Here is a 23,516-nt window from a genome sequence, read left to right as displayed (position 1 = left end):
TCTGGTAGATGTGTCAGTCATCTTTGTAGTCCTCGTATCTACACCTTCCCTGACACCTGGAAGGGACTCAGTAAATGTAGGCTGGGTGAGTGGAGGATAGCATAAATTTGCTTTCCATAGAAGATGATCTAATTGTCTAATTATCTGTTAACCAGCTGGAGAAACACATGCCAAAGTACTTAAGACGGAAACTACGTGCTGAATTAAAGCCAAAGACACGAATCTTTGAGATCCAGCCCACTTCTGGGGTCTTGGATCCTGACGAGAGGTCCAACGTGCAAGTGAAATTCATGCCTAAAGAAGAGGTAAGCTTTGAAGAATTGTGGTTTCATTCAGAGTCTCTGGGTCTCTTTGAGCTTTACTCAAAGGCCACACTTGATTAGGCAGGACTCTAGGGAATTTTTGAGTGACCTTTGCCTCGCTATTGTGATAAAGACATCAAGTGCTTGTTTCATGTTGGAGCTGTGTGGCCTGGTAGTTAAGAGCACCAGTTCCAGAATCAGATCTGTCTAGCACATTGACTTTTATCAGCAGACCTGGGTTAGTGGCCTTCTGCTTCTGTACTGAGAGATTTCATGGCTTTGAGTAAATTCCTTAGCCTCTCTAAACCTCAATTTGCTTATAGATAAAATGGAAAATAACAATATCCCATGCAAAAATCCTTACTGCAATTTTAAAATCCAGTAAGCTCCAGAAACTGGGGAGGTGGGGGGGGGGGGGTATTTCATAAATTTCAGACCCAAACTCATTTGGTAGAAAAACCTAATCTGAACTGACAGGAGACTACTTAACCTTTATTTATTCCACATAGTTTGCAGAGTCAAACATTGTAACTACAGAAATATTAGTGTTTGATTATAGGGGACCTGATTCGGGCCCTGCTGAGGACATTATGTAACATGGGGTCTATGCACAGCGTTTACCTTTTTAAAAATCTGAATTTGAAATCATCTGGCCCCTAGGGTTTCAACTAAGACATTATCAACCTGCAATAGCTACTTCCTAGGGTCATTTTGAAGATTATATGAATTAATGTGAATAAAATACACAGCATACTTCTCTCTATGTAGTGTCTCAATAACTATTTGCTGTTATCATCAGTAGTTGGGGTACTTCCTGGTAGACATACCACCCGGGCCTCACAAACTTTGTGTGTGTGTGTGTGTGTGAATGCCATTAACACAAAGCTACTCCAAGCAAAGCACACAGTAAAAATAAAGTCCGGGGCGCCAGGGTGGCTCAGTCGGTTAAGTGTCTGACTTCGGCTCAGGTCATGATCTCACAGTTCGTGAGTTTGAGCCAGTGTCAGGCTCTGTGCTGACAGCTCGGAGCCTGGAGCCTGCTCCGGATTCTGTGTCTCCGTCTCTCTCTGCCCCTCCCTTGCTCATTCTCTGTCTCTCAAAAATAAATAAACTTTAAAAAATTTTTAAAAATAATAAAAATTAAAATAAAATAAAATAAAATAAAATAAAATAAAATCCTAGAGCCAGAGAGGGTCTCAAGAGATTACACTGTAAAGACTTGTGCTCAAAGCCTAAGGCATCAGGGAGATGTCTTTCTCTACTTTAGTCTTTTAAAAGAAAAAAACCCATGTGGGTTTTACAGAATACCTACAGTTAACTCCCATTTTCCTGGTAATGGAAATGCTTTGAAGAAATTTTTAAGAGTCTGTAGTGAGAAAGAAGAAAATGACTTCGTATCTGATTCTTTTTTAAAAAGCCCGTTTCTTGAATTATCAGAATCTCCCAACCCTTTCGACAGAAAAGAGAATTAATATGTTTGTCATTCTTAGAGAGTCTGAAGGGGTGTTACTGTCAGAGTTGTCAAGATTTTGGATAGTTTATTAAATGAGAGACATATCAGTAAATAAATTAAAAAAAAAAAAAAAGAAAGGTTTGTTCAGGTGGTTCCATATATGTTGAGTTGGAATTGGTCAAAGTTAATAGAATATCTCCACCAATTTAGAGGGGAATTTGTTGGCTGTATACAATTAATTGGTTAGCTTTGCAACGCATACAATCCACATCTATGTTTCCTTCAGCAGCAGCAGCACAAGAAAATCACTGATGTTATAATATATGTGCAGAACACTATGTTAGGAAACAAGGAAATGAATGAAATGTTTTTGGAATATTTCCATAAAAAGCAATTAAAATATAGAAGTTTGGGTCAGAAGGTGCTAAGCCCATAACTGTTAGTCAATAATTCATTCTCTTACTGTCTCCGTCAATTGATATTTTCTGGGTGTGTATATATGTCCATACGCATTCCATCCATCTGCTTTTCTCCCTTGAGCTAAGATAGTTAAGAGCTCTTCAAATCATGAAGCCACTCATGGCCTCCAAACCCAAGCCATGAACCCACCTGTATCAGAATGACCTGGGCATCTGGTTAAAAATGCAGAATTCCCAGCCTTACCCTGCCCCTGTCAAGTTGGGATCTTTAAGGTTGGGGCCTGTGATTCCACATTTTTATTAGGTCCCCCAGTAAAAACCAGATTAGAATAGTTGATATCACTATTAACTGGTATTCAGATTGTAATTATATCTGATAAACTGAATGCCCCAGCTGATTACCCCTGACCCACTGCTTAACTGTATTTTCAAATAACTTCTGTATATTAATTCAGATTCTCTAAGAAACATACTTGGAGACAAGGATTCAAGTGCAAACAGATTATTTGGAAAGTGTAGGAAACACTGATGGAGAAGTAGGAGGTGGTCAGGGAAAGGCAGGCAGCTAATAAGGCATGTGAATGAGCCAGCTACCTTGGAGACTGGAACATAATCCTACTGGGAAACTCTGTGGAAATAGACAAAATGCATATTTCAGAATTATCCCTTCCCAGGAGCAAGGGACCTGGGGTATTTATGTGGTAGTTCCTGAGTCAATGTTTGAGAATTGCTCCTGGAAGGGATTAATCCCCAGCACTTCTGCTCCACCCTTCCCTGCCCATAGGCAGCAGGGCCCATGAAATGAGAGCCCAGAGGTGCAGACAGTGGCCCATCTGAACACACTGGAGGGTCTGAAGGATCTGAGTGCGGCATTCAGAGGGCCTTTTACGAGTGATGATGCACTTTGTACAGTGCCTAGCATGCTAGAAACCTAGTATTAATGCAGTAATATAAATTACTCTCATGTAATTTTACATGAAAAGTTTTCTCTTTTTTTTTTTTTTTTTTTTTTTTTACATTTATTTACTTTTGAGAAACAGAGCGTGAGCAGGGGAGGGGCAGAGAGAGAAGGAGACACAGAATCCAAAGCAGGCTCCGGGCTCTGAGCAAGCTGTCAACACAGAGCCTGACACAGGGCTTGAACCCACGAACCATGACCTGAGCCAAAGTCAGACACTTAACAGACTGAGCCACCCAGGTGCCCCAAAAGTTTTCTCTCAATTTTGTCCCCACAGTGGCTTTCAGGTTTACAGAGCATATAACACAAAAAGTTAAGATGCTTGTTTTGTTTTTTATGATTTCCAGAAATTCTACAGCCAAACCCTGGTTTTCCAGATTGCCCAGAGTCCTCAAAAGCTTACACTGCTGGTAGAGGGGCAAGGTCTTGAGCCACGGTTGGAATTTAGTCCCTCTTTTCTGGAGCTGGGGCCACTGCTGCCTTATGCACCTGGAGACGAGGCTGAGGTGGTGGTAAAGAATCCCTGCAACTTTCCCATTGAGTTTTACTCCTTAGAATTTGACCAACAGTATCTCCTAGAAGAGAAGGTGAGCAGAGGCGAAAACCAAATTTCCTTTTCCTATCCCTGCTGGGTCCTACCATGTACCTGTGCTCTTCCCTCTGCATGGACAACTAACTTCCTCCTAACCTTTGCCTCTTCTTCACTTTAAGCCCTTCCTTGTCAATTTAAAGCCCACTTTGTAGCCTTTCCTGACCCTTGCTCTGAGCAGAATTTATTACTTCTTTGTGATCTCATTACACATTTTAAACAACTAATTGAAAAACTAATGCGTGCTAAAAGTTTAATAGTAAAGAATGTATGCCGCTGTCATATTTGAAGTGAGTTTCTTGTAGACAGCATGTAATTGAGTCTTTAAAAAAAAATACACTCTGGCAGTCTCCATCCTTAATTAGTGTATTTAATAAAATTATGTTAGGGCTTGAATCTGCCACTTTTTTTTTTTCTGTTTGTTCAGGGCTACATATTTTCCAATTGTTCCTCCATGTACTTGTTTTAAACTTTTTTCTCACAGCAAAATTGAGAGGAAGTTACAGATATTTCCCATATACCCCTTGCCCCACACACATACATACCTTCCTCCATTATCAGCATCCCCTACTAGAGTGGTACATTTGTTACAATTGATGAACCTACATTGATACTTCATAATCACCCAAAATTCACAGTTTACATTGGGGGTCAGTCTTGGTGTTGTACATTCCTTGGATTTGGACAAATGTATAATGACATGTATCCAGCATTATAGTATCATATAGAGTATTTTCACTGCCCTAAAAATCCTCTCTGCTCTGCCTGTTCATCCCTCCCCACCCCCCACCTCCTGGCAACCACTGATCTTTTTACTATCTCCATAGTTTGGTCTTTTCCAGAGTGTCATATAGTTGCAATCATACAGTATACCTTTTCCGACTGGCTTCTTTCATTTAGTAATATGCACTTAAGTTACCTCCATGGCTTGATAGCTCATTTCTTTTTATGTCCGTTGTCTGGACATAACAGGTTATTTACCCATTCACCTACTGAAGGACATCATGGTTGTTTCCATATCTGAGCAGTTATAAATAAAGCTGCCATAAACATCCACGTGCAGATTTTGTGTGGACATACATTTTTATCTCCTTTGGATAAGTACCAAGTAGCACAACTGCCAGACCGTATGGTAAGAGTACATTTAGTTTTATAAGAACTGCCAGACTGTCTTCCGAAGTGATCGTACCATTTTGCACTCCCACCAGCAATAAGTGAAAGTTCCTGTTGCTCCTCATTCTCATCAGCATTGGATGTTGTCAGTGTTTTGGATTTTGGCCATTCTAATAAGTCTGTAGTGGTATCTCATTTCAATTTGCATTTCCCTGATGACATACAATGTGGAGCATCTATTCATATACTGATTTGCCATCTGTATATCTTCTTCAGTGAGGTGTCTGTTAAGGTCTTTGGCTCATTTTTTAATTGGGTGATTTGTTTTCTCATTGTTAAGTTTTAAGAGTTCTTTAAATATTTTGAATAACACAAGTTTATCAGATGCATCTTTTGCAAATATTTTCTCCCAGTCTGTAACTTGTCTTTTCACTCACTTGATATTGTCTTTTGCAGAGCAGAGGTTGTTAAATTTAAGGAAGTCCACCCTCTCAATTATTATTTTCATGGACCATGCCTTTGGTGTTGTATCTAAAATGTGATCACCACACCCTAGGTCACTCTTATATCACCTTCTAAGAGTTTTATAATTATATGGTTTTCGTTTAGGCCTATGATCCATTTTAAGCTTTGTGAAAGATATTGGGTCTATCTAGATTTGGGTATTTTGTATGTGGGTGTCTGGGTCCAGCATTGTTAGTTGGAAGGTGTCTTTGTTCATTGTATTGCATTTGCTCCTTTGTCAAAGGTCAGTTGACTATATTTATTTGGGTCTACTTATGGGCTCTCCATTCTGTTCCACGTCATCTCTCCAGGTCCCTTTTTACTATCTCCATCCTGTTCTGCTACCTTGAGGCTGAGCTGTATGAACTGCTTAGTATCCTACTTTCTAGAAACTGCCTCTTAGTTCCCTACTGTGAGAAATTATGAAATGAGCCACTAATCTCTTTTTCTCTCTTCTCACCATCCTCTAATTTAAAATGATATTCTTTTAAATTAATGCCTGCTGGGTAATCATCTCATGTACACTCCCTCCATGTTTTGCTTTTTGTGATGTATCTGTCATGTCAGAGCCTATAATATTATGATGTCAGAACCTAATTTCTATCACTTAGTTTTAGTTCTATATTTAAATACATTCAATGTTCAACACCAGTCCTTGTGATGAAGCTTCTTCAGTAACCACTCTATTGTCTGAAGCTCATTCTCTAGTGGATTCCTCAGGTAGGGATCATGGGAACACTATTCCCTGAGTACACATACGTTCATGACTATTAATCTGTGGCTTTTATGCTTGAAGATAAGTTTGGTTGGATACCATATCCTTGGCTCACATTTTCTGCACTTGAATATCTTAAATGCATTGCTCCATTGTTTTCTCCTAAGGTTTTGCTGTTCATGAAGTCTGATGCTTTTTTGCTTATTAATTAGTTATCTATTGCTGCAAAACAAATTACCCCCAAGCTTAGCAACTTAAAACAATAAGTGTTTGTTATCTCATGTTGTCTGTGGGTCAGGAATTTGGGAATGGCTTAGCTAAGGTGGTTCTGCTTCCTCTGGACCCTCCCCCAACTCAGCCTTTAAATCTTCTGTCTTCTTTACATGTAATATTTATGCTTTGCCCAATTTAGATTCTGCATCTCAAAGTTTTTCTCAGAAGGGGAATTTGTCGCTCTGGAAAGGAATGTTTTCATTAGGTATTCATGAAACGCTCAATGGCTTATGTTGGCACTGCATCCTCTGTTGTGGGCCAGGTTCAATGCAAAGCAGAGTCTAAGACTCCGAGATGTGTATGCAGATTTGGTAGGGAGCCCTCTCAGGAGCAACACCAGTGAAGAATAAGGCAAGCAGTGCCGGACAGAGAGATGAGCTGTGATGAGATTACAGCAGAGACCTCAGCAGACCCCACAGGAAGCTCTACCGCTGGGCTGTCTCTTTAGAATTGCCCCAGTTGAAGCAAGTTGTCCAGGCCATTGTATGTCTCCATCACCCAGTCTTTGGAATATTCCTTCCTTTCACCCACTGACCTGCCATGCCACCTGTCTCCTGAATCAAACTCCATGTATGAGTGGGTTTCTTCCAAGCTCTCTTCTCTATATCGTGTCATTGGCCAGTTTGTCTATCCCAACATCAGTCCCACACTGTCTGTTACTCCAGCTTCAACAGTCTTAATATCTAGTAGGGCGATCCTCTCTTTTTCTTTTTCATTAATGTTTTAACTATTCTTTTTCCCTTTTTTACTATTTTTTATATTTAAGTATAATTAACATATAGGATTATTAGTTTCAGTTGTTTTAACTATTCTTAGCTCTTTGTTCATCCATATAAATTTTAGAATGAGCTTCTTAATGGTGGTTTTCACACAACCAAAAATAATGATCCTGGAGAAAGGTTACTCAACAAAACAGATTTTTCACATAAATTAGGCCATACAGGAAGTGATTGCTTTCTAGAACCTTGTTGCACTGGTTTTATAAATATACATACACACTAGGGTTACCAGATTTTGTAGAAAGAAAAACAAATTACGTAGTTAAGTTTGAATTTCAGATAAAAAACATATGACTTATTTTATGTGGACATTTTTGTACTAAAAAATTATTTACTGTTTATCTAAAATTCAGATTAAACTGGGCATCCTGTATTTTGTCTGATAACCCTAATACATATTCCTTCCCTACCCCCATACCCCCAACACATACTCATGCACACACATACTTAATACCATTTTATCTGTTTCTCCCTGAATCCTCTGTGAGACAACCACCTTCCTCCCTTGTATAACATTTCTAACTACAGTGTTTTTCAAGAACGTGTAGCTCAAAGTGGATAATGGAGTTCTGTACTTTTGTCAAGGGAAAAAAAGAAAGAAAAACAGTATATGATGTTTGTAAAATAAGAGGAAAATTCTCTTCCACATATGAAATGCCTGGGCTCAAATGGGGCAAAAATCAAGATCTTGTATCCCCAGCTTCAGGGCCCGGCCTTACTTTCTAGACCTCTCCAAAGGCCCCTTGTACAGGAAGGAGCAGGGGTTTTACCTGGTGGGTAAGCAGACCCTCCGAGGACTGTCAGGAGAAAGCTTCTAGCACACCCAGCAGCAGTTCCTGTCGTCCTCTTGCAGATCTTGCGAATGCTGAAGGGCTATGATTCCTACAACACCCTGCTGCTGCCTCCCCGTGTTCCGGGGGAAAAGCTACCCCCAGAGGTTTATGAGTACTTTAAGGAGATGAAGCGGTCCAAAGAGGAACAGATGAAGGCGAAGTTTCTGGAGAGTCTGGCCCAGGAAAACGGTGAGAGCTCAGGGCCGAGAGCCCGGCTTCAGCCACTGCGCTGGCGCCCTGGATGTGTCCCTGCTGGGAGGCCGGCCACTTACCGAGCAGCTGCCACATGCTGGGCGCATGCTGGTGCCTCACATATTTCATCTGTAACGGCACAAAGTGGGCCTGTTCTCCCCACAGTATGAATGCAGAGACAGGGATACGCTCTGCTCCCACTAGAGTCTAGTGGGGAGTTCAGGCTTAAAAACAGCTAATAGAGGGATAGAAGAACACTTAGGCTTTACACACTTACCTGAGAGACTAAAGCACTGAGACACCGGGTCCACAGTGTGAAGGGGCAGAGTCAGGATTCAAGCCCAGATCTCTCTGACTCTGGCATCCACGACGGTAACCACTGTACTCCGTGGCTTCTGTGTGTGCTTGAATATGTCACACAGGGTACAACTTGGTGTCCTAAGAGAGGTCAGGAGTGGGGGTTCCCCCAAGGATGAGGTTGCCCTCCACGGTCTTTAAGCCAAACCCCAATCATAAAACTGGACTGTGCTCTCATAATGTGCCCCTTTCTGGCCCAGCGCTCCTGTATTACCCCACCACCCATCCATGGGCTCCCTTTTGGGCACCTGAGCATCAGGGGTCCTTGATGACCTGTAGCACCGTGCAGCTTGTCGTGATGCATGCTTCTCCTTCCTGTTTATCATGCCCTCATCTTGGAAATGTGCCCTCCCTGTTCTTCTGTGTAATAGTCATCACGTGTGTAATTGTTTTCTTCATACCTGTCTCCCCCCCCCAATAAGAAGCCCCCATAAAGGCAGTGATCATGCATTCCCCACTTGTAACCCCAAAGCATGGAACTGCACCTGATACGTCGCAGTGCCCAATAACATGTGCTATGACAGTGAATGAATGAATGGAATGGAGTCCATTTTCTCCTGACCTTGGGCTTGTCTTATCTCTCAAGGGAGCCAGTCAGAGAATACTAGTTTGTCCTAAAAGGAGAAGATGAGAGAAGAAGACCACCTTTGCCCTCAATCTCCTGGTCAGTGTCATTGAGCACTATTAGTTTACCAGAACTGGCATCGCAAAGACCACAGACTTGGTGGCTTAACCAACAGAAATTTATTTTCTCATAGTTCAGGAGGCTCAAAGCCTAAGATCCAGGTGTCAGCTGGGTCATTGTCTGCAGAACCTCCTTCCTTGGCTTGTAGCTGCCTGTCTTCCCCTGGTGTTCACATGGTCTTCTGTCTGTGTCTGTCCTAGTCTCTTCTTAAAGAACACCAGTTATACTGGAGTGTGGGTGGAATAGGGCATCCATATAACCCCTTTTTAACTTTATTACATAGCCACTTTCTGAGGTACTGGGGAGTAGGATTTCAACCTAAGAATTTTAGGGTAACTAGTTAAGCCTATAACAAGCATCCACAGTGTTCCAAGAATGGAGCTGAAGCACTGTAAACAGATCAGTGAAACAGGCCCTGTCTTTGAGAGCCCACAACCAGGAAGGTGGTGGGAGGGGAGACGCTGGAACTCAGAACCACTGGGACAGAAAGCTGGGGGTGCTGCCGTGTGTAAAGGGCATCACAAAATCAGAGAAGGACCCTGTTGCTCTCGTCCCCGTCCTTACACAGTACAGTTGTGGGTTCGTTTTTTTCATTTGGCCCACTGGAAGTTGGCCGAGAACAGGGACCCACGGGTTCAGAGGGAGCCAGGAAGGTGCATACTCGGCTTTTCCCCAGGGCTTCCCTGAGCCTGTGCTCCCTCTGCTCACGTGCAGACCATCCTCCCTGCTTCCCGCACCACGGCCAGGGAAGCCAGTCACGGGAGACCTCCGACCTCTCTGCCTCAGATCCAACCTCTAAACAAAGACAGTGTCAACCCCCGTCAACAGGCCCGGTAAAGGGGGTCATTTTGTACAGTCACAGCCCAACACCCCCACTGAAATTGTGAGGAGGGTTCTAGGCAGACAGATTGGTAGGTGTACTTGGCAATGGCATAGACAAATGTTCATGACAGATTTAGGGGGAAAACAGGCTACAAATTGGTATATACAACATGATCCCAAGTTCAGCTTTGAAAAATTTAAAATTAAGGATCTGAGAGTCCACAGCTCTGCGGTCCTGGTATCATAAAGTCCAGCTGCAACTCCTCGGTCACTGTTTCTTGTTCTATCTACATCTCTTTTGCAGATGAATTGTATACGTCTTGCTCTTCTGCATTTTCTAAATTTTCTGGAGAAAATATATAATTTTAGTCTTTTTAATGTTAAGATGTAGAAACACTCTGGGCAGAGAAATTTTTTTTTTAAGTTTATTTATTTTGAGAGAGAGAGAGAGAGAGAACCAATGGGAGAGGGACCGAGAGAGAGGGAGACAGAGGGTCTGAAGCAGGCTCTGTGCTGACAGCAGAGAGCCCAGCACAGGACTGCAACGCACGAACCACGAGATCATGACCTGAACCTAAGTCAGATGCTTAAGTGACTGAGCCACCCAGGTGCCCCTGGGCAGAGAACCTTCTTAACAGCCAACTGACTGCAGATCTTGTTTCTTGGCTTTGGCTAGTCCAGGGTGATGGTAACCAGGTCAGCGATTCTCCACTTTGTCTCTTTCTTTTTCCATACCTGTCTCCCTTGTCCCCCTCCCAACACTTCCCCCATGTGTTTGTTCTTTGTTTCTCGGGCAGAAGAGGAAGATATGCCCTCATCAGAACAAGGCACCTCTGGCAGTACAAAGAGGACCTCACTGGGCCACGGGATCTCTGTCACATCCAACCCTGAAGAACGGCACATTCCCCTGGTCGAGTCCAAGACCTACCCAGATGAAGAGGAGGATGAAGAAAGCCTGGAAAAAATAATGTTTCAAAGTAACCAAACATTTAAATGTTTTGTACCAGTTCTCTCTAAGAGAAGTGGGAAGACTGTCCAGTGCCTTTTTACTTTTCTCCCTGAAATGCATCCTTGAGCCTTTTAGCACTACCGTGTATTAATTCTGTAGTAGGAATATGACATCACTTAGTCAGCCATTCCCCTTAATGTTGCACATTCAGCTAGTTTCCAGTATTATTTTTTCAGCAGGAGATATTCCCCCAGAAATGGAATTAACAGTCAATAAGGGTATCTGTATTTTCACTTCCAGTAGCTGTCGACAAATTATCAGCTATAAAGGGCACTTCCCATCCACTGCAGGGGGGAATGGGAACTGTGACAACATGTGCAGCAGTTAATTTGCCACTGTGCCGCAGCAGTGTTCAAAAAGAAAAAGTGGTTCTCCTTTCCATCAGACTGTATGAATTCTGGGCGTGCCCATGGGCATGCACTTGTACACGTATATTTTTAATTTGCAGCTGACAAGATACAGAGTGTTGACAGCCACTTGACTGAAGAGGTTGGAGAAGTAGAGAACAACCCAGTGAGCCAGGCGATCGCGCGCCACCTGGGCATTGATATTTCTGCAGAAGGTCGCATGGCCAAGAACAGGAAGGGCATCGCCATTATCATCCACGGGACACCCTTGTCGGGTATGCCACAGCTCCCAAGGGTTGTCACTTTAAGGGTTATGGTGAAGTTCGCACATGTAATTTTCGAGATAACAAAAGACTCTTTTTTTTTTTTTTTGATTTGTATACCATGGGATTGTCCCCAAACTATTAAATTGCCAATCTCAGAGAAACAGTGTTAGAGAAAGAGCAGGGACACCTTATTTTTAATTAATATATCTCTGAGTTGTTTGAGCTTATATTCTTCCAATAATTTTAAAATAATATTAGGGAAAAATCCAAGACATTAAATTCTTTAGAAAGAGGAGGGGAAAAAATAAAAATAAATGATAAAACAAGAGGAGAGGGGGAAATAAGCACAAGCTCCTTGAGCTAGAAATATTACTTCTATAAGCTTACCTTAAGAATCTGTTTAGTGATGTGGGCAAAGATTAACTGCATGAACATTCACTGCAGCGCTGCTTAGCATCATAAAAACTTGGGAGCAATTGAAGCATTCAGTATAGAAGACTGGTTAATTAAGCTTTAGTGCATCCACATAGTAAGTTATTTTGCCACTATAAACAGTGTTTTGTACACCCCTTACTCACAATAGCCAAGAGGTAGAAACAGTCCAACTGTCCACTGACAGATAAACGGAAAAACAAAATACGGTACAATGGGACATTATTCAGCCTCAAAAAAGAAGGAAACTCGGATTCATGCTACAATATAGTGGAACACTGAAGATATTATACTAAGTGAAATCATCACGAAAGGATAATTGCTGTATGATTCTACTTACATGAAGTGCTTGCAGTGGTCGAATTCATAAAACAGAAAGAAGAGTGGTAGTTTCCAGGGACTGGGAAGGAGAAGAATGGGAGCTTGTTGTTTAATGGGTACAGAGTTTCCATTTGAGAAGATGAAAAAGTGTTGGAGGCCTATGGTGGTGATGATCACACAATAGTATGAATGTACTTATGCAACTTAAAATATGGTTAAAATGGTAAGTTATGTACAGATATCACCACAATTTCTTTAAGTGCCATAGAAATGTACTAAATGAATAGAAAGACGTTCATGGTACATCATTTTAAGTAAGAAAAATGTGATACTTAGGATTTGTAATCTGGATTAATTTCCTATTGGTACCATAACAAATAACTACACATTTAGTAAGTTGAAACAATGCAAATTTACTTTCCTTCTGAAGGTCAGAAGTCTAAAATGTATCAAAAGAGCTGCATTCCTTCTGGAGGCTTCTAGGAGAGGACCCATTTCCTTTCCTTATGTAGCTTCTAGAAATGTTACCTGCATTCCTTGGCTTGTGGCCCCTTCTTCCATCCTCAAAACCAGTATCATAGTATCTTCCAGTCTCTCTTCCTTTTCATCATAATCACCTGTTCTGACACTGACCCTCTTGCTTTTCTCCTATAAGGGCCCTTGGGATTATGTTGGGCCCCCCCAGATAATCCAGGATAATTTCCCATATGAGGATCCTTAACTTAATCGAAGGTGCTAACCCCCTTTACCACATAAGGTAACATATTCACAGGTTTCAGACATTTGGATGTGGATGTCTTTGGCGGGGGGGAGAGCATTGTTCAGCCTACCACATAACCCATTTCTTTATAAGAAATATAAATAAGGTAGTTATATATACATACTTAGCAGCCATATGCTAACTGTAATATCTCTGGGTAAGCAAATTATGGATCTTCTTTTTCCTTCCCTCCTGTTTGTTCTTTGAATTTTCTGCTTTCTTTTTAACAAGCAGATATTTTGAAATGAGAAAAGAAAGATCAACACAAGTTATTCCTTAAACCAAAAAAGTCTTCCCATTAGAATCAGAGACAGTAGAGCTACACGACTTTTAAAGGTCATCTGATAGAATTACCATCTAGACTGAGGAGAAAATCCAGAGAGCAAACGTGTTGCCGTCACACGGTGCACAACACATGGGTGGCAGAATGAGGACAAGAATCTGTGGTCCTGACTTGTGGTTCCGATCTCCTTTCTCTTTTCTGCTGCCATCTGTGGCCACACAAGAGACATAGAGGCAAAGTGCTTGGAGAGATTTCTCTACAGGGGCCTCCATTCTAGAAACTTCTTCTGTCTAGAGACACTAAGCAACTGAGAGCCAGGAAATTCAGCCTCCTGACCTTTTTTTCAGGGAAATCAGCCACTGCAGTCAGCATGGCCAGGTACTACAATGCAGCCTGCTTGAACATCGACTCCATCGTGCTTGAAGCGATCTCTGATGGCAGCAACATCCCGGGGATCCGGGCCCGTGAGCTCTGTATCAGAGCAGCCATAGAGCAGTCCATGAAGGAAGGAGAAGAGTCTGGTAAGAGCCTTTTCCCCTGACTTTCTGTGGTCAAGTGGCCGGCAGCCTGCTGCTGATACCCATCTTCTCTGTGTCCCCCGTTGAGCTTTTCTCTCCCAGCCTGGTTGAAAGCTGACTTACAACATACTGCCAACTTACAGCCCAGGGAAGAGTTGTCTTCACTGAGTATCTGTGGCTCTCCCCGCTGCCCAGACAGGCACCCATTTGGTGCTACGGGGAACAGGACCATGAATAAGAGGCAGCCCACACTTTTGGGGGTGACTTGTGGAAGGGGAACAGACATGGACTTGTTCAGAGCAGAGGGAAATAATGTAACAGGAATACTGACTTCTGTGAAAGGGCAACTTTGGGATGGCTGGGGTCCAACCAGCTTGATCTGGGGAAGCTTTCATGCAAATGAGCTTTAAAGGACAGGCAAAGATGAAGTCAAGTACATTCCGGCCCAAGAAAGCAAGGAAGCTGACAGTAAATTAGAGGTGGGAAGGCAGGCTCAGGCCCATCTTGGTTGACCTTGATGCCGAGATTAGGAATTTGGGTTTTATTTTGAAGGAACAGAGGAGTCGGGCGGTTATCACCCTCTGGGAGAAATGGTCAGAAAGCCACACTAGGAAAGCAGCTCTTGTAATGTCTTGTAAAGGAAGCACTGGAGATGCCGACAGTGAACAGGTTTGGGCCAGCCGACCCCCTAGCACCTGCATGGCAGGAAATTGAAAGATGGGGAGGCATTCCAGATGGTCACCTAGAATTTCCAGTCATGGAAACCAGGAAGAGAGTGATGTCATTTACCAAGATAGGAAATGTGGGAAAAGGAGAAAGTTTGTTGGAGAAGAAAATTAATTAAGGTTTTGAACACCATAGTAGTGAGGCCTGGTGTGGCCTGCCTACCAGAGGTAGAGAATTCTGGCTCCATCAGGTTGTCTGTGGACCGACAGGGCAGGAGATGGCTGCTCAATTGGGAAAATACATTGAAGTAGAGTGATTGCTCTGAGAGGAACCATTTTTAATAAATATTCATTCATAACAGCATAACATCATTTCTAATAGTGCACCATGCCTGCTGGTTGATTGATAAAAGTGGCTGGGGCTCTTAGACATGCCCCTTCCATACCTCTGCATAGAATGCTTAGGGAAATAGAAGATTCTTTGCTGAAAAGGTCAGAAAAATAGCTTTTGAGTAGTGAAAGAGAGGAAAAATAATTTTCTCTCTATCCTGAGTTCTTGGCAGAGACTGCTATAATAAAAGATTAACAAGGAAAAAAAAAGTTTATTAACATGTGTCCTTCCTGTGTACATGGAAGATACTCAGGAGGAAATGAGGTGACTTAGAATTCTGAATTAAATACCATCTTCACAGGGAGAGAAGAGGAGGGAGGTAGTCCTCTTAGGGGAGAGCAAATGAGTCTTAGGGAAGATGAATGGACCCACAGAACAATGGACGAAGGTACAGTAGTTAATGACAAGCGTGTCTCCTCTCCTGTGATGAGTCAGTCCACTCTGCTGGATGGAACTCCCAGGGTGGGGATTTGTGACAGTTGAGTTCCCTTTGGACACTTGTCTTTAGACAGATAAGAGAAGGTCAGAGAAGTCTTCTCCCCACATTTGCTGTTTTTCAAGTGCCCACAGTTCAAAAGCAAGCAGCGTATTTTGAGGTGGCATATCCTGAACTCTAATAGTCATATTTTGGGATGGCGTATTTCACCTACCGTCAGTGGGAACCCCAAGCTACATCATAATTCTGGTTCTCTTAGATTTTGTTTCCTTTTCTGTCAATTAAACTACATTTCACAGAGGTCTTTGGAGCTGTATTGGTGTCCCATAAGAAACTGTGGATTTGGTCTTCCTACCTGAGGAGGTCATGTCAAGCTAAAGATATAACGGGGGGAGTCTTCCTCAAGAAAGTAAGAGGTGCACCTGCTGGAATAAAGAAAATCAGCCCAGAAAGTTCCAGAAAGAGGAGAGGGACGGAAAGTGCAGGACAGGACATTGGGGAACACTTATATTTTAAGAGGAGTGTGGGTAGAGGAGAAGCCAGGGAGGCCGAGAAGGCAGAGGGAGTGTCAGAGGGGTGGGCAGTCAGGAGAGCAGGATGCAGAGAAGTCAAGGAAACAGAGCTGCAGGCGGGAGGGGCAAGAAGGGTTTGCACACCTCTCCAGTGCCCTGGTTGGGTCTGGGCACCTTGGCCTTGTCTGTCTCATAGGCCTTATCACTGGTTCATACACCATTTACTTGACTTCCTTATGCTACTGTCTCCCTACCCCACCAGAATGTTAGCTGGGAGCAGGGATGTGTGTTCGTTCTCTTCACTGATGCATTCCCAGCCCCTGGGTTGGTACCTGGAACAGAGTAGACACAGAGTAAATACTTCCAAAAATGTGTCAAATCAATGAATGAATGTAGTCATAGATTGCTGGAAGTACAGATAGAATGAGCCCTGAGAGAGGGCCACTGTGGGTCACAGTTCAGAGGTCATTGGGCACTTTGGAGAAAGCCCTTTCAATGGAGGGGTTAAACCCAAACCTACACTGGCTGTTCACTGCGGGGTCCACAGGCTGTCCTGAAGCAGAAGTGGTAAATCTAACCCTGTGTGTCCCTGTCCCATGCAGTACCCACCAGCCACCTGAAACATGGGTGTCCAAATTGAAATGTGCTGCTTGGGGGTGGCAGTTCAGGCAGGGGGTAGGGGGTGGCACATGGGAGTTGAAGATGTAGTAGGAAAAAAAGACTGTAAAATAACAAGGTAGAAATTTGTTGATATAATCACATTTGGGGTAGATTGGGTTAAACATACCGTGGAAATCAATTTGTACTTTTCTAATGTGGCTACTAGAAAATCTAAATTGCATACACATTATACGTCTATTGGACAGATGTGGTCCACACTACTGTTTTAGAAGCTGGGCAGTGAGGAAAAAAGGAGGTGAAATGATGATGTCTTGAAAGAAATGAGAGATGAAATGAAAACCCTTATTAGTATTATATCAGGAAGAGCTGGCCTTGTAAGATATGGCAGGATGACGCCGCTGGCAGGGGAGGCTGACAGACATGGGGACAGCACAGAAGAGACCCTACAGCCATCAGTGGAGGCAGGAGTGGCCGTGGAGGCATAGGACTCGTGGCGAAGTGAGTGGGCACAGGTGGCAAGAGGCTGGAGCCATCACAATCAGGTAGAGCCTGGAGGCACCGGGGGTAACAGGACCTGGATGAACGAGGGACCAACCAACAGAATGTTGGTACAGCTGTTCCACTGGTGGCCTCATGCCCTTTGACCCCTGACACCCCCAGGTGCAGTATGGTGTCCTTGTACCTATAACCAGCTCTCAGGGGAGGGACAGAGGGACAAAGGATAGTGACCGCTCTCAAGGGAGTTCTGAGGGCTTATTTGCGGAAATGGCCAACAAGGAATAAGGAGTCTTAGCAAGTCTTCCTGAGCTGGAAAACGTGGAGGCTGCCTAGCGCACAACCGCATTACCCCATCTGAGGTGTCAGCTTTCCAAGGCAGGGCTACAGTGGACCAGCAGTTTCAGAAATGCTTGCCCTCGGGGCTGGAAGAGGAAGTGGGGCAGACTAACATGGGACCCACTGGGCAGATGGGCAGCGAAGAGCCCTGGACTCCAGTCCAACCTCTCCACTCGCCTGTCCTCATCCAGCCTCAGCATGTGTAGCCTCTTCTTCCAGCCCCTCCCAGCCAGCTGCAGATGGAGACGGCTGTGTGCTCCTCAAGGGAATCACACCAAACCCGCTTGGATTTGTGCCATCCCCACTATTATTTCCTGATCATCCTGAGGTGACTTTTAATATAAACCCACTCTCTCTGTGTAGCCCAGGAGGCTGCTTCAGGCCAAACTGCTGTGGGACAGACACATCTGAGCAGTGAGACCCTGGGCAAGTTTACCTCAGAATCTACCCTGTCCCCTGAAACGAAATCGGCGAAGACCATGCGTGGGAGCATGATGATTGCCAAAAGCAAGGCGGAGAGCCATGGCTCTGGGTCTCAGAAGCAGCACCACCAGCATGCGTCCGAAACGCCACAGGTACAAACCAGGGCTCCCCAGAAGAGGGGTGGGATCCCTCCTCCTGCCCTTTCTCCTCAGAACCCCTCAGCCATGTCAGCATCATGCCATTGCTGTGGGGGCCCTCACCAGGTTCATGGTGCAGGTCCTGCAAGGAGAGGTCATCTGGCAGGCGTTCAGCAAGTGACTTTAATGTTATAGGCACTGGGTTGAATGCTAACAAAATAAAGATAAAGCAAAATCGCTGCACTTAAGCTGCCCTAAGAGTCTGATGAAGGAGATAACCACACATTCAAATATTTGCAATAAAATGAGATTGGTGACAAAAGAGCTTTGTAAAAGGAATTGGCTTGAACCGCATGAAATTGCCAACATTCAACCATTGGAACGGCAATTTCATATGGCTCAGTCTAATACTAAAGGAATGCTAAGGATGAAACCGTTCATATGAATTGTGGGAGGGCTGCACAGGGGTCATGGAAGGTCATAAAGTAGTCAGAAAGTTTGCGCCTCAGCCAAGGGACTTTGAGAACAATCTTGGCAGAATAGCAGGTGCTGTGGCCAGACAGTGGATGGCACTGTGGAGAGGTAGGTGATGAGTTGTCGGGGGGAAAGTGGAGTCAAGTGAGTGTAGGCTTCCAAGATGTTTCAAGGAACAAGAAAAGAGACTAGTTGTTAGAGGAGCAAATTTGGGGTTAAGAGAGTTGTTTCTCTGAAAGGAGGTGGAGGCACAAGCAGGTCTGTAAGGAGAAGAGCTCCTGGAGGAGTGTAAGGTGACAATCCACCCAAGAGGGAATGAGATTCCTGGAGGAGACAGGGAGGAAAGGACTAAGCACAGTCAAAAGGGACGGGGGCCAGCTCCTTCTGGAGTCAGTAAAGGTGAAAACAGATACAGCTGCGTGTGGGGAAGGCAGGTGGAGAGCGGAGGGCGGAGAAGGTCTTTGCTGAGTGGCTCTAAGACGCGTGCAGGATGCAAAGTCTTTGCAGGAAGCATTGAGGAGGTTAGTGTTGCACAGCATGGTTGAGGAGAGTGGCGAAGCACTGATGTGTCCACCGGGAGGAATAGAACCAGAAATGGGTGGTGGACAAAAGAAAAGACAGTTTGGAATGCTGATTCTCCAGCCAAGACAGGAAGGCATAACTTCGCTGTTTCAAAATTTCCCTAAGCAGTCATTCAGAGGTAGAGAGAGAAGTCACCATTGCAAGGGCACGAGTGTGCTCAGAACAAGGGGCAAGGGAGTTGAGAGTAGTATATGGGAAGTGCAGTATATGGAGAGAAGGAATTAAGAGGAGGGCAGCAGAATGAAACAGGATTTGATGAAGAGTCTGTGGGTCTTGTTACCATCCAAGAGTGCGGTAGGGAGAGTGGGAGAGGTGGACACTTCAGAGGAGGCTGTTGAAGAAAACAGAGTGGAGGTGAAGGCCCTTGCAGGAGAGGACCCACATGTTGGATGGCGCAGGTGGATGGAATGGAAGCCAAGGTCTTCTCACGAGAGGAGGTATGCAGGTTGGATGGGACACTCTGGGGGGCTGAATTTGTGCCAAATAATGCCTCTCATCTTCGTTTCCGTCCTTCCTTCTTCTAACATCTTGAAAATTGGAACCGTCGACTCAGTTTCTTTTGCAGCATCATTTAACCCTCTTTCTCAAGACCAAATATGGTATTCATGGATGAACTGAAACTCATATTTGTATTAAACGGGGTGTCATTTGTATTAAACAGGGAATCATTTCCTTTGATTGGGTTCCATCCATCTGGACAGTGAAGCAAGGCTTTTTAGAATATATCAAAGGCAGCAGATAACACTAAATCTGATCCCAATCCCCTTGCAATAAATAGGGAACTCAGAGCCTGTTCAAGATCACCCCTGCCCACATGGCTGCTCACACTGCTCCAGTGTGACAGGACTCATGCTTTGGACAACAGTCACTCTGTTGGCATGCTCCACCCACAAATGGCTTTTCAGTTTTCTAAAGCTCTCCTAAAGCATGAACTCTCTGATGACTTAAAGTTTATTTATGTTGCAAGTGGAAAGCAATGTATAATATGTCACATAGTAAAGATATGACTGTAATATAAGGTCATTTGTTTATACATCACTATGTTCTGGGAGAGCAGTCCCTGGAAATTCTTATCTTTTGAATGACATTTAATACAACACTTTCATTTCTCAGTCCCATGCCCACCTCAGCTCCTCACTGCCATGGTCATGTTCAAGAACTTGTTCATCATTACCCATAAATTCTAAGACCTCTAGACCACACATCCTACATCCTGACTACCATCTTCTAACCTTCCAGATGACTTCTATGAGAAGTAACTGGTCCCATCCAAAACTCCAGTCCACATCTTCACTGCCTACCACCCCCTTCACTCCCCATCTTACTCGGTTTGTTATCTGTGTCTGTCACTTTAGGCATTCCCTTGCCCCCTTGCCCTTCCTCATACTCTCCAAGCAAAACTTCAGCCTATTCTCCACCTCCTCCATGCAGAGCGGCTGAACACAGCTGGAGACAATCTTCATCTCTCCTGAATGGTCTTTATTTAAAAATTAAGACCACAAATCTCAAGCAGACCTTTGGTCTGCCCTAGTAAATTTGCCATCCATCTCTTCAAGATAACTATTTTATTGTGGTCGTCACTCTCCAAACCCCTAAGACCGTTTCCTCTTCCTCATTCCCAGCTGATGATCTCTCTTCTGACCCATGGAGGGAGCAGCAACAATGAGAAGACAATCACCATATCCTCCCACCACCAGACCAACGAGCCAGGCTGCACCCTCCCTGCCACAGAGTCACTGCCCCTGCTCTCATCCTAGGCCCTGCACATGCGCACTGGACCCCACCCCTTCTCACTCAAGAGCTGAATTCCTGCAGTCATCCCCTTTCCCTCCCATTTGTTTTTTGCCCTATAGATCCTTGTCATCAGCATCTACGCATGCTTTATTACCTCCCGTCTTTAAAAACACTGTCCCGACATCACAGATCCCCCTCCAGCTCTTACCTTGTCCCTCAATTCCTCTTTAGGGCTGTTCCCCCCAGGAATGGCTGCATGCCTCCCTCCTCATCCTCAACCCCCATTCTCTCTTTCACCTATCCCAGTGAGGCCTTTGTCCTTACCACCCCACGGATCACTCTTCTCAAGGTCGCTGGCATTCATCTTGCCAGATCCAGTGGCCTGTGTTCTGTCGTCCACCTCACATGACCTCATAGCAGCTGATAAGTCCTCTTCCTGGACGTGCTTCTGGCCAGCACACCACCATGCTCTTCTCCTTCCCCTTTGCCTCATTTGGGACTCCCCCTACTCCTGCAGCTTCTCCACATCCTCCAGATCCATAGGCTTTTGGAATAGGCTAGGACTGAGTCATCTGCTCTTTTCTTTTCGTTATCTACCTTTTCTCTATAGGTGATCTCATCCAGTTTATTAATTAAGTACTTAAATATTTTCAGGATGTGTGTGCCCCTCACATTTCTGCCTCCAACCCCAATTTCTTGCCCAGCTGAGGTTCACACACGCAAACTCACATTCATTATCTCTGTTGAACGGTTTAAACACATCTCAAAATGTATGTGTCTGAAAAGTGACTCTTGCCCCTCACCCAAAACAGAACAAGGCAAAAAATTGTTCTTCCTCCAGTTTTTTTTCTTTCTTAATTAATGACTTTGCCATTTTCCCATATGCTCAGACTAAAACCCAAGGGATCATTCTTGGTGCCCCTCTTTCTTTCACATCGTATCCCAAGTCCTAGTGGGATGGAATGTTAGAGAAAGTATCAGCCATTTCTCACCACTTCCACCATGGCATCCTTGTCCCTGCCACCATCATCTCCTGCCTTGACCATGGAGATGTCTAACTAGTCTTCCCGCCTCTGCTCTTTTCACCTGTGCAGCAGGCACAGTGGCCTTTCAGAAATAAAACTCAGATCATTGTCTGCCTAAAACATGCCAACAACTTCCCATAACACTTGGGATAAAATCCAAATTCCTTACTGGGGTCTGCAAGCCCTGACTATGCCTTAGACTTGAATTAAGCCCGACCCTCTTCCCCATTGCTCACTCAGTACAGTTACACTGGGCTCCCACGTGCTCCCCAGAGCCCATCAAGCACACTCGTGTGCAAGGAGCTTGCTGTTCCCTCACAGAAAGACTCTTCTCTCAGGATCTTATCTCATTCTTTCATATTGTTGTCCAACCCTGTCACTGTTCTCTATGTCCTTACCTCATTCTTTTCTCCCTAGCACTTGTCACTATCTCAGACTATGTGACTGATTTGGATATTCACCTGCTCCTTTTCTGTCTCCTCTATTTGAAATAAGGACCACACAGGCAGCAACATTGCCAGCGTTGTTTGTTGTTGTATTCCCTAGTGCTAGAGGGACCCCTTGTACCTAATAGGTGCCCAATATTTGTTGAATGAATGAACAAATGTGTACATATACAAAGCACCTTTCACAGTGTTCCCACTTGAAGCTTAGGCAATTCTTTAAGGAAAACCTTTCATTTTACAAAGCAATCTCCATTTTACAGATGAGGAAATGAGGCCCAGAGAGATTATACGATTTCCACGAGGTCATATGGCTTGTAAGTATGAGAGCTGCTGGGACACCAAGCTGGATTCTAACTCCTGATCCTTCTCCCGCTCGACAGATTTCCTCCAGCCCTCTCCCTTCGGGGCCCGCACAGCGCCGGCTCAGTGTCAGCCCCAGTATCGGAGGTGAGACCGGGCTCGTGAGCTGTGTGCTCCCTGAGGACCTATTCACCCAGATCCTGGCTGATCGCATACAGGTACGTCCGTGCCCACCTGCCCAGAGCTGCACGGCTCACACTCCATCCCTGCGCTGGGACCTGAGATTCCGATCCACGGCCCACCCATGGCGGCTCAGAACCCAGGGGTCTTGGAGAGGAAAGGTGGGCTTCTTCACCCCCAATAGTCATTTGCTCTTGTCCTTTTGACAGCTCTTGTTAGGCAACTGGCCCTGGCGCAGTCTGCCGCCTGAAGTCACTCTCCTTAAAGGACCATTGAGCATGTTACATATTAAAAAAAAAAAAAATCAGATTCATGATACAGCCCTACAGTGGTATATTAAAAAATCATAACATGGAGCCATGGAAAGTTAGAATTTGGAACCATATTAATTGCTGTAAAAATCTGTTTTCAATGTATTAAGTGAGAAAAGCAGATTATGAAATAGTATGTACAGCACAATTGCATAAAAATATGTCTAAATGTATGTCATACAAACAGTAAAAACTCTGAAAGTGTATTAACTGTGGTTATCTTTGGATAGCAGGATAATGGATTTTTAGTTCTGTTCATACATTTCTGAATTATTTTACAATGCTACATTGCTTTTCAAGTCAAAAAACACAATAACCGTTTCCAGTTAAAAAAAATTGTTTTCATAAGCATTGTACAGTTAAAGAAAAGAAAACAAGATCAGCAGGATTTGGGAGGACACCCCTAAGCCTGTTTGCTGCTTATGGTTTGCAGAGAGCTAAACGGCTCACCAGGTCCTGGAGTTGTCCATTGGCTTTGGCTTTTTCAAAGTAGGCCACGATATTAGTTGCACATT

General features: G+C 44.1%; 1 protein-coding gene across 9 annotated transcripts in view; it reads left to right on the top strand.

The window, feature by feature from the left end:
* Positions 1 to 23,516, top strand: part of HYDIN (HYDIN axonemal central pair apparatus protein) — a 438,409-nt gene that overhangs the window by 321,416 nt on the left and 93,477 nt on the right. For all 9 annotated transcript variants that reach the window (XR_008293813.1, XM_053211099.1, XM_053211098.1 and 6 more), the window contains 8 exons: positions 156 to 305; positions 3,480 to 3,719; positions 7,959 to 8,127; positions 10,792 to 10,971; positions 11,452 to 11,625; positions 13,760 to 13,933; positions 17,753 to 17,964; positions 22,591 to 22,728. Coding sequence is in view for 8 of the 9 variants with exons in the window: in XM_053211099.1 (XP_053067074.1) it covers positions 156 to 305; positions 3,480 to 3,719; positions 7,959 to 8,127; positions 10,792 to 10,971; positions 11,452 to 11,625; positions 13,760 to 13,933; positions 17,753 to 17,964; positions 22,591 to 22,728 (1,437 nt within the window). In the remaining variant the exon portion in view is untranslated. The remainder of the gene's footprint in view (positions 1 to 155; positions 306 to 3,479; positions 3,720 to 7,958; positions 8,128 to 10,791; positions 10,972 to 11,451; positions 11,626 to 13,759; positions 13,934 to 17,752; positions 17,965 to 22,590; positions 22,729 to 23,516) is intronic.

This window comes from Acinonyx jubatus, chromosome E2 (genome assembly GCF_027475565.1).
Source record: "Acinonyx jubatus isolate Ajub_Pintada_27869175 chromosome E2, VMU_Ajub_asm_v1.0, whole genome shotgun sequence".
Classification (NCBI taxonomy): Eukaryota; Metazoa; Chordata; class Mammalia; order Carnivora; family Felidae; genus Acinonyx; species Acinonyx jubatus.
Note: the sequence above shows the minus strand (reverse complement) of the source record. Positions and strands in the feature narration are given on the sequence as shown.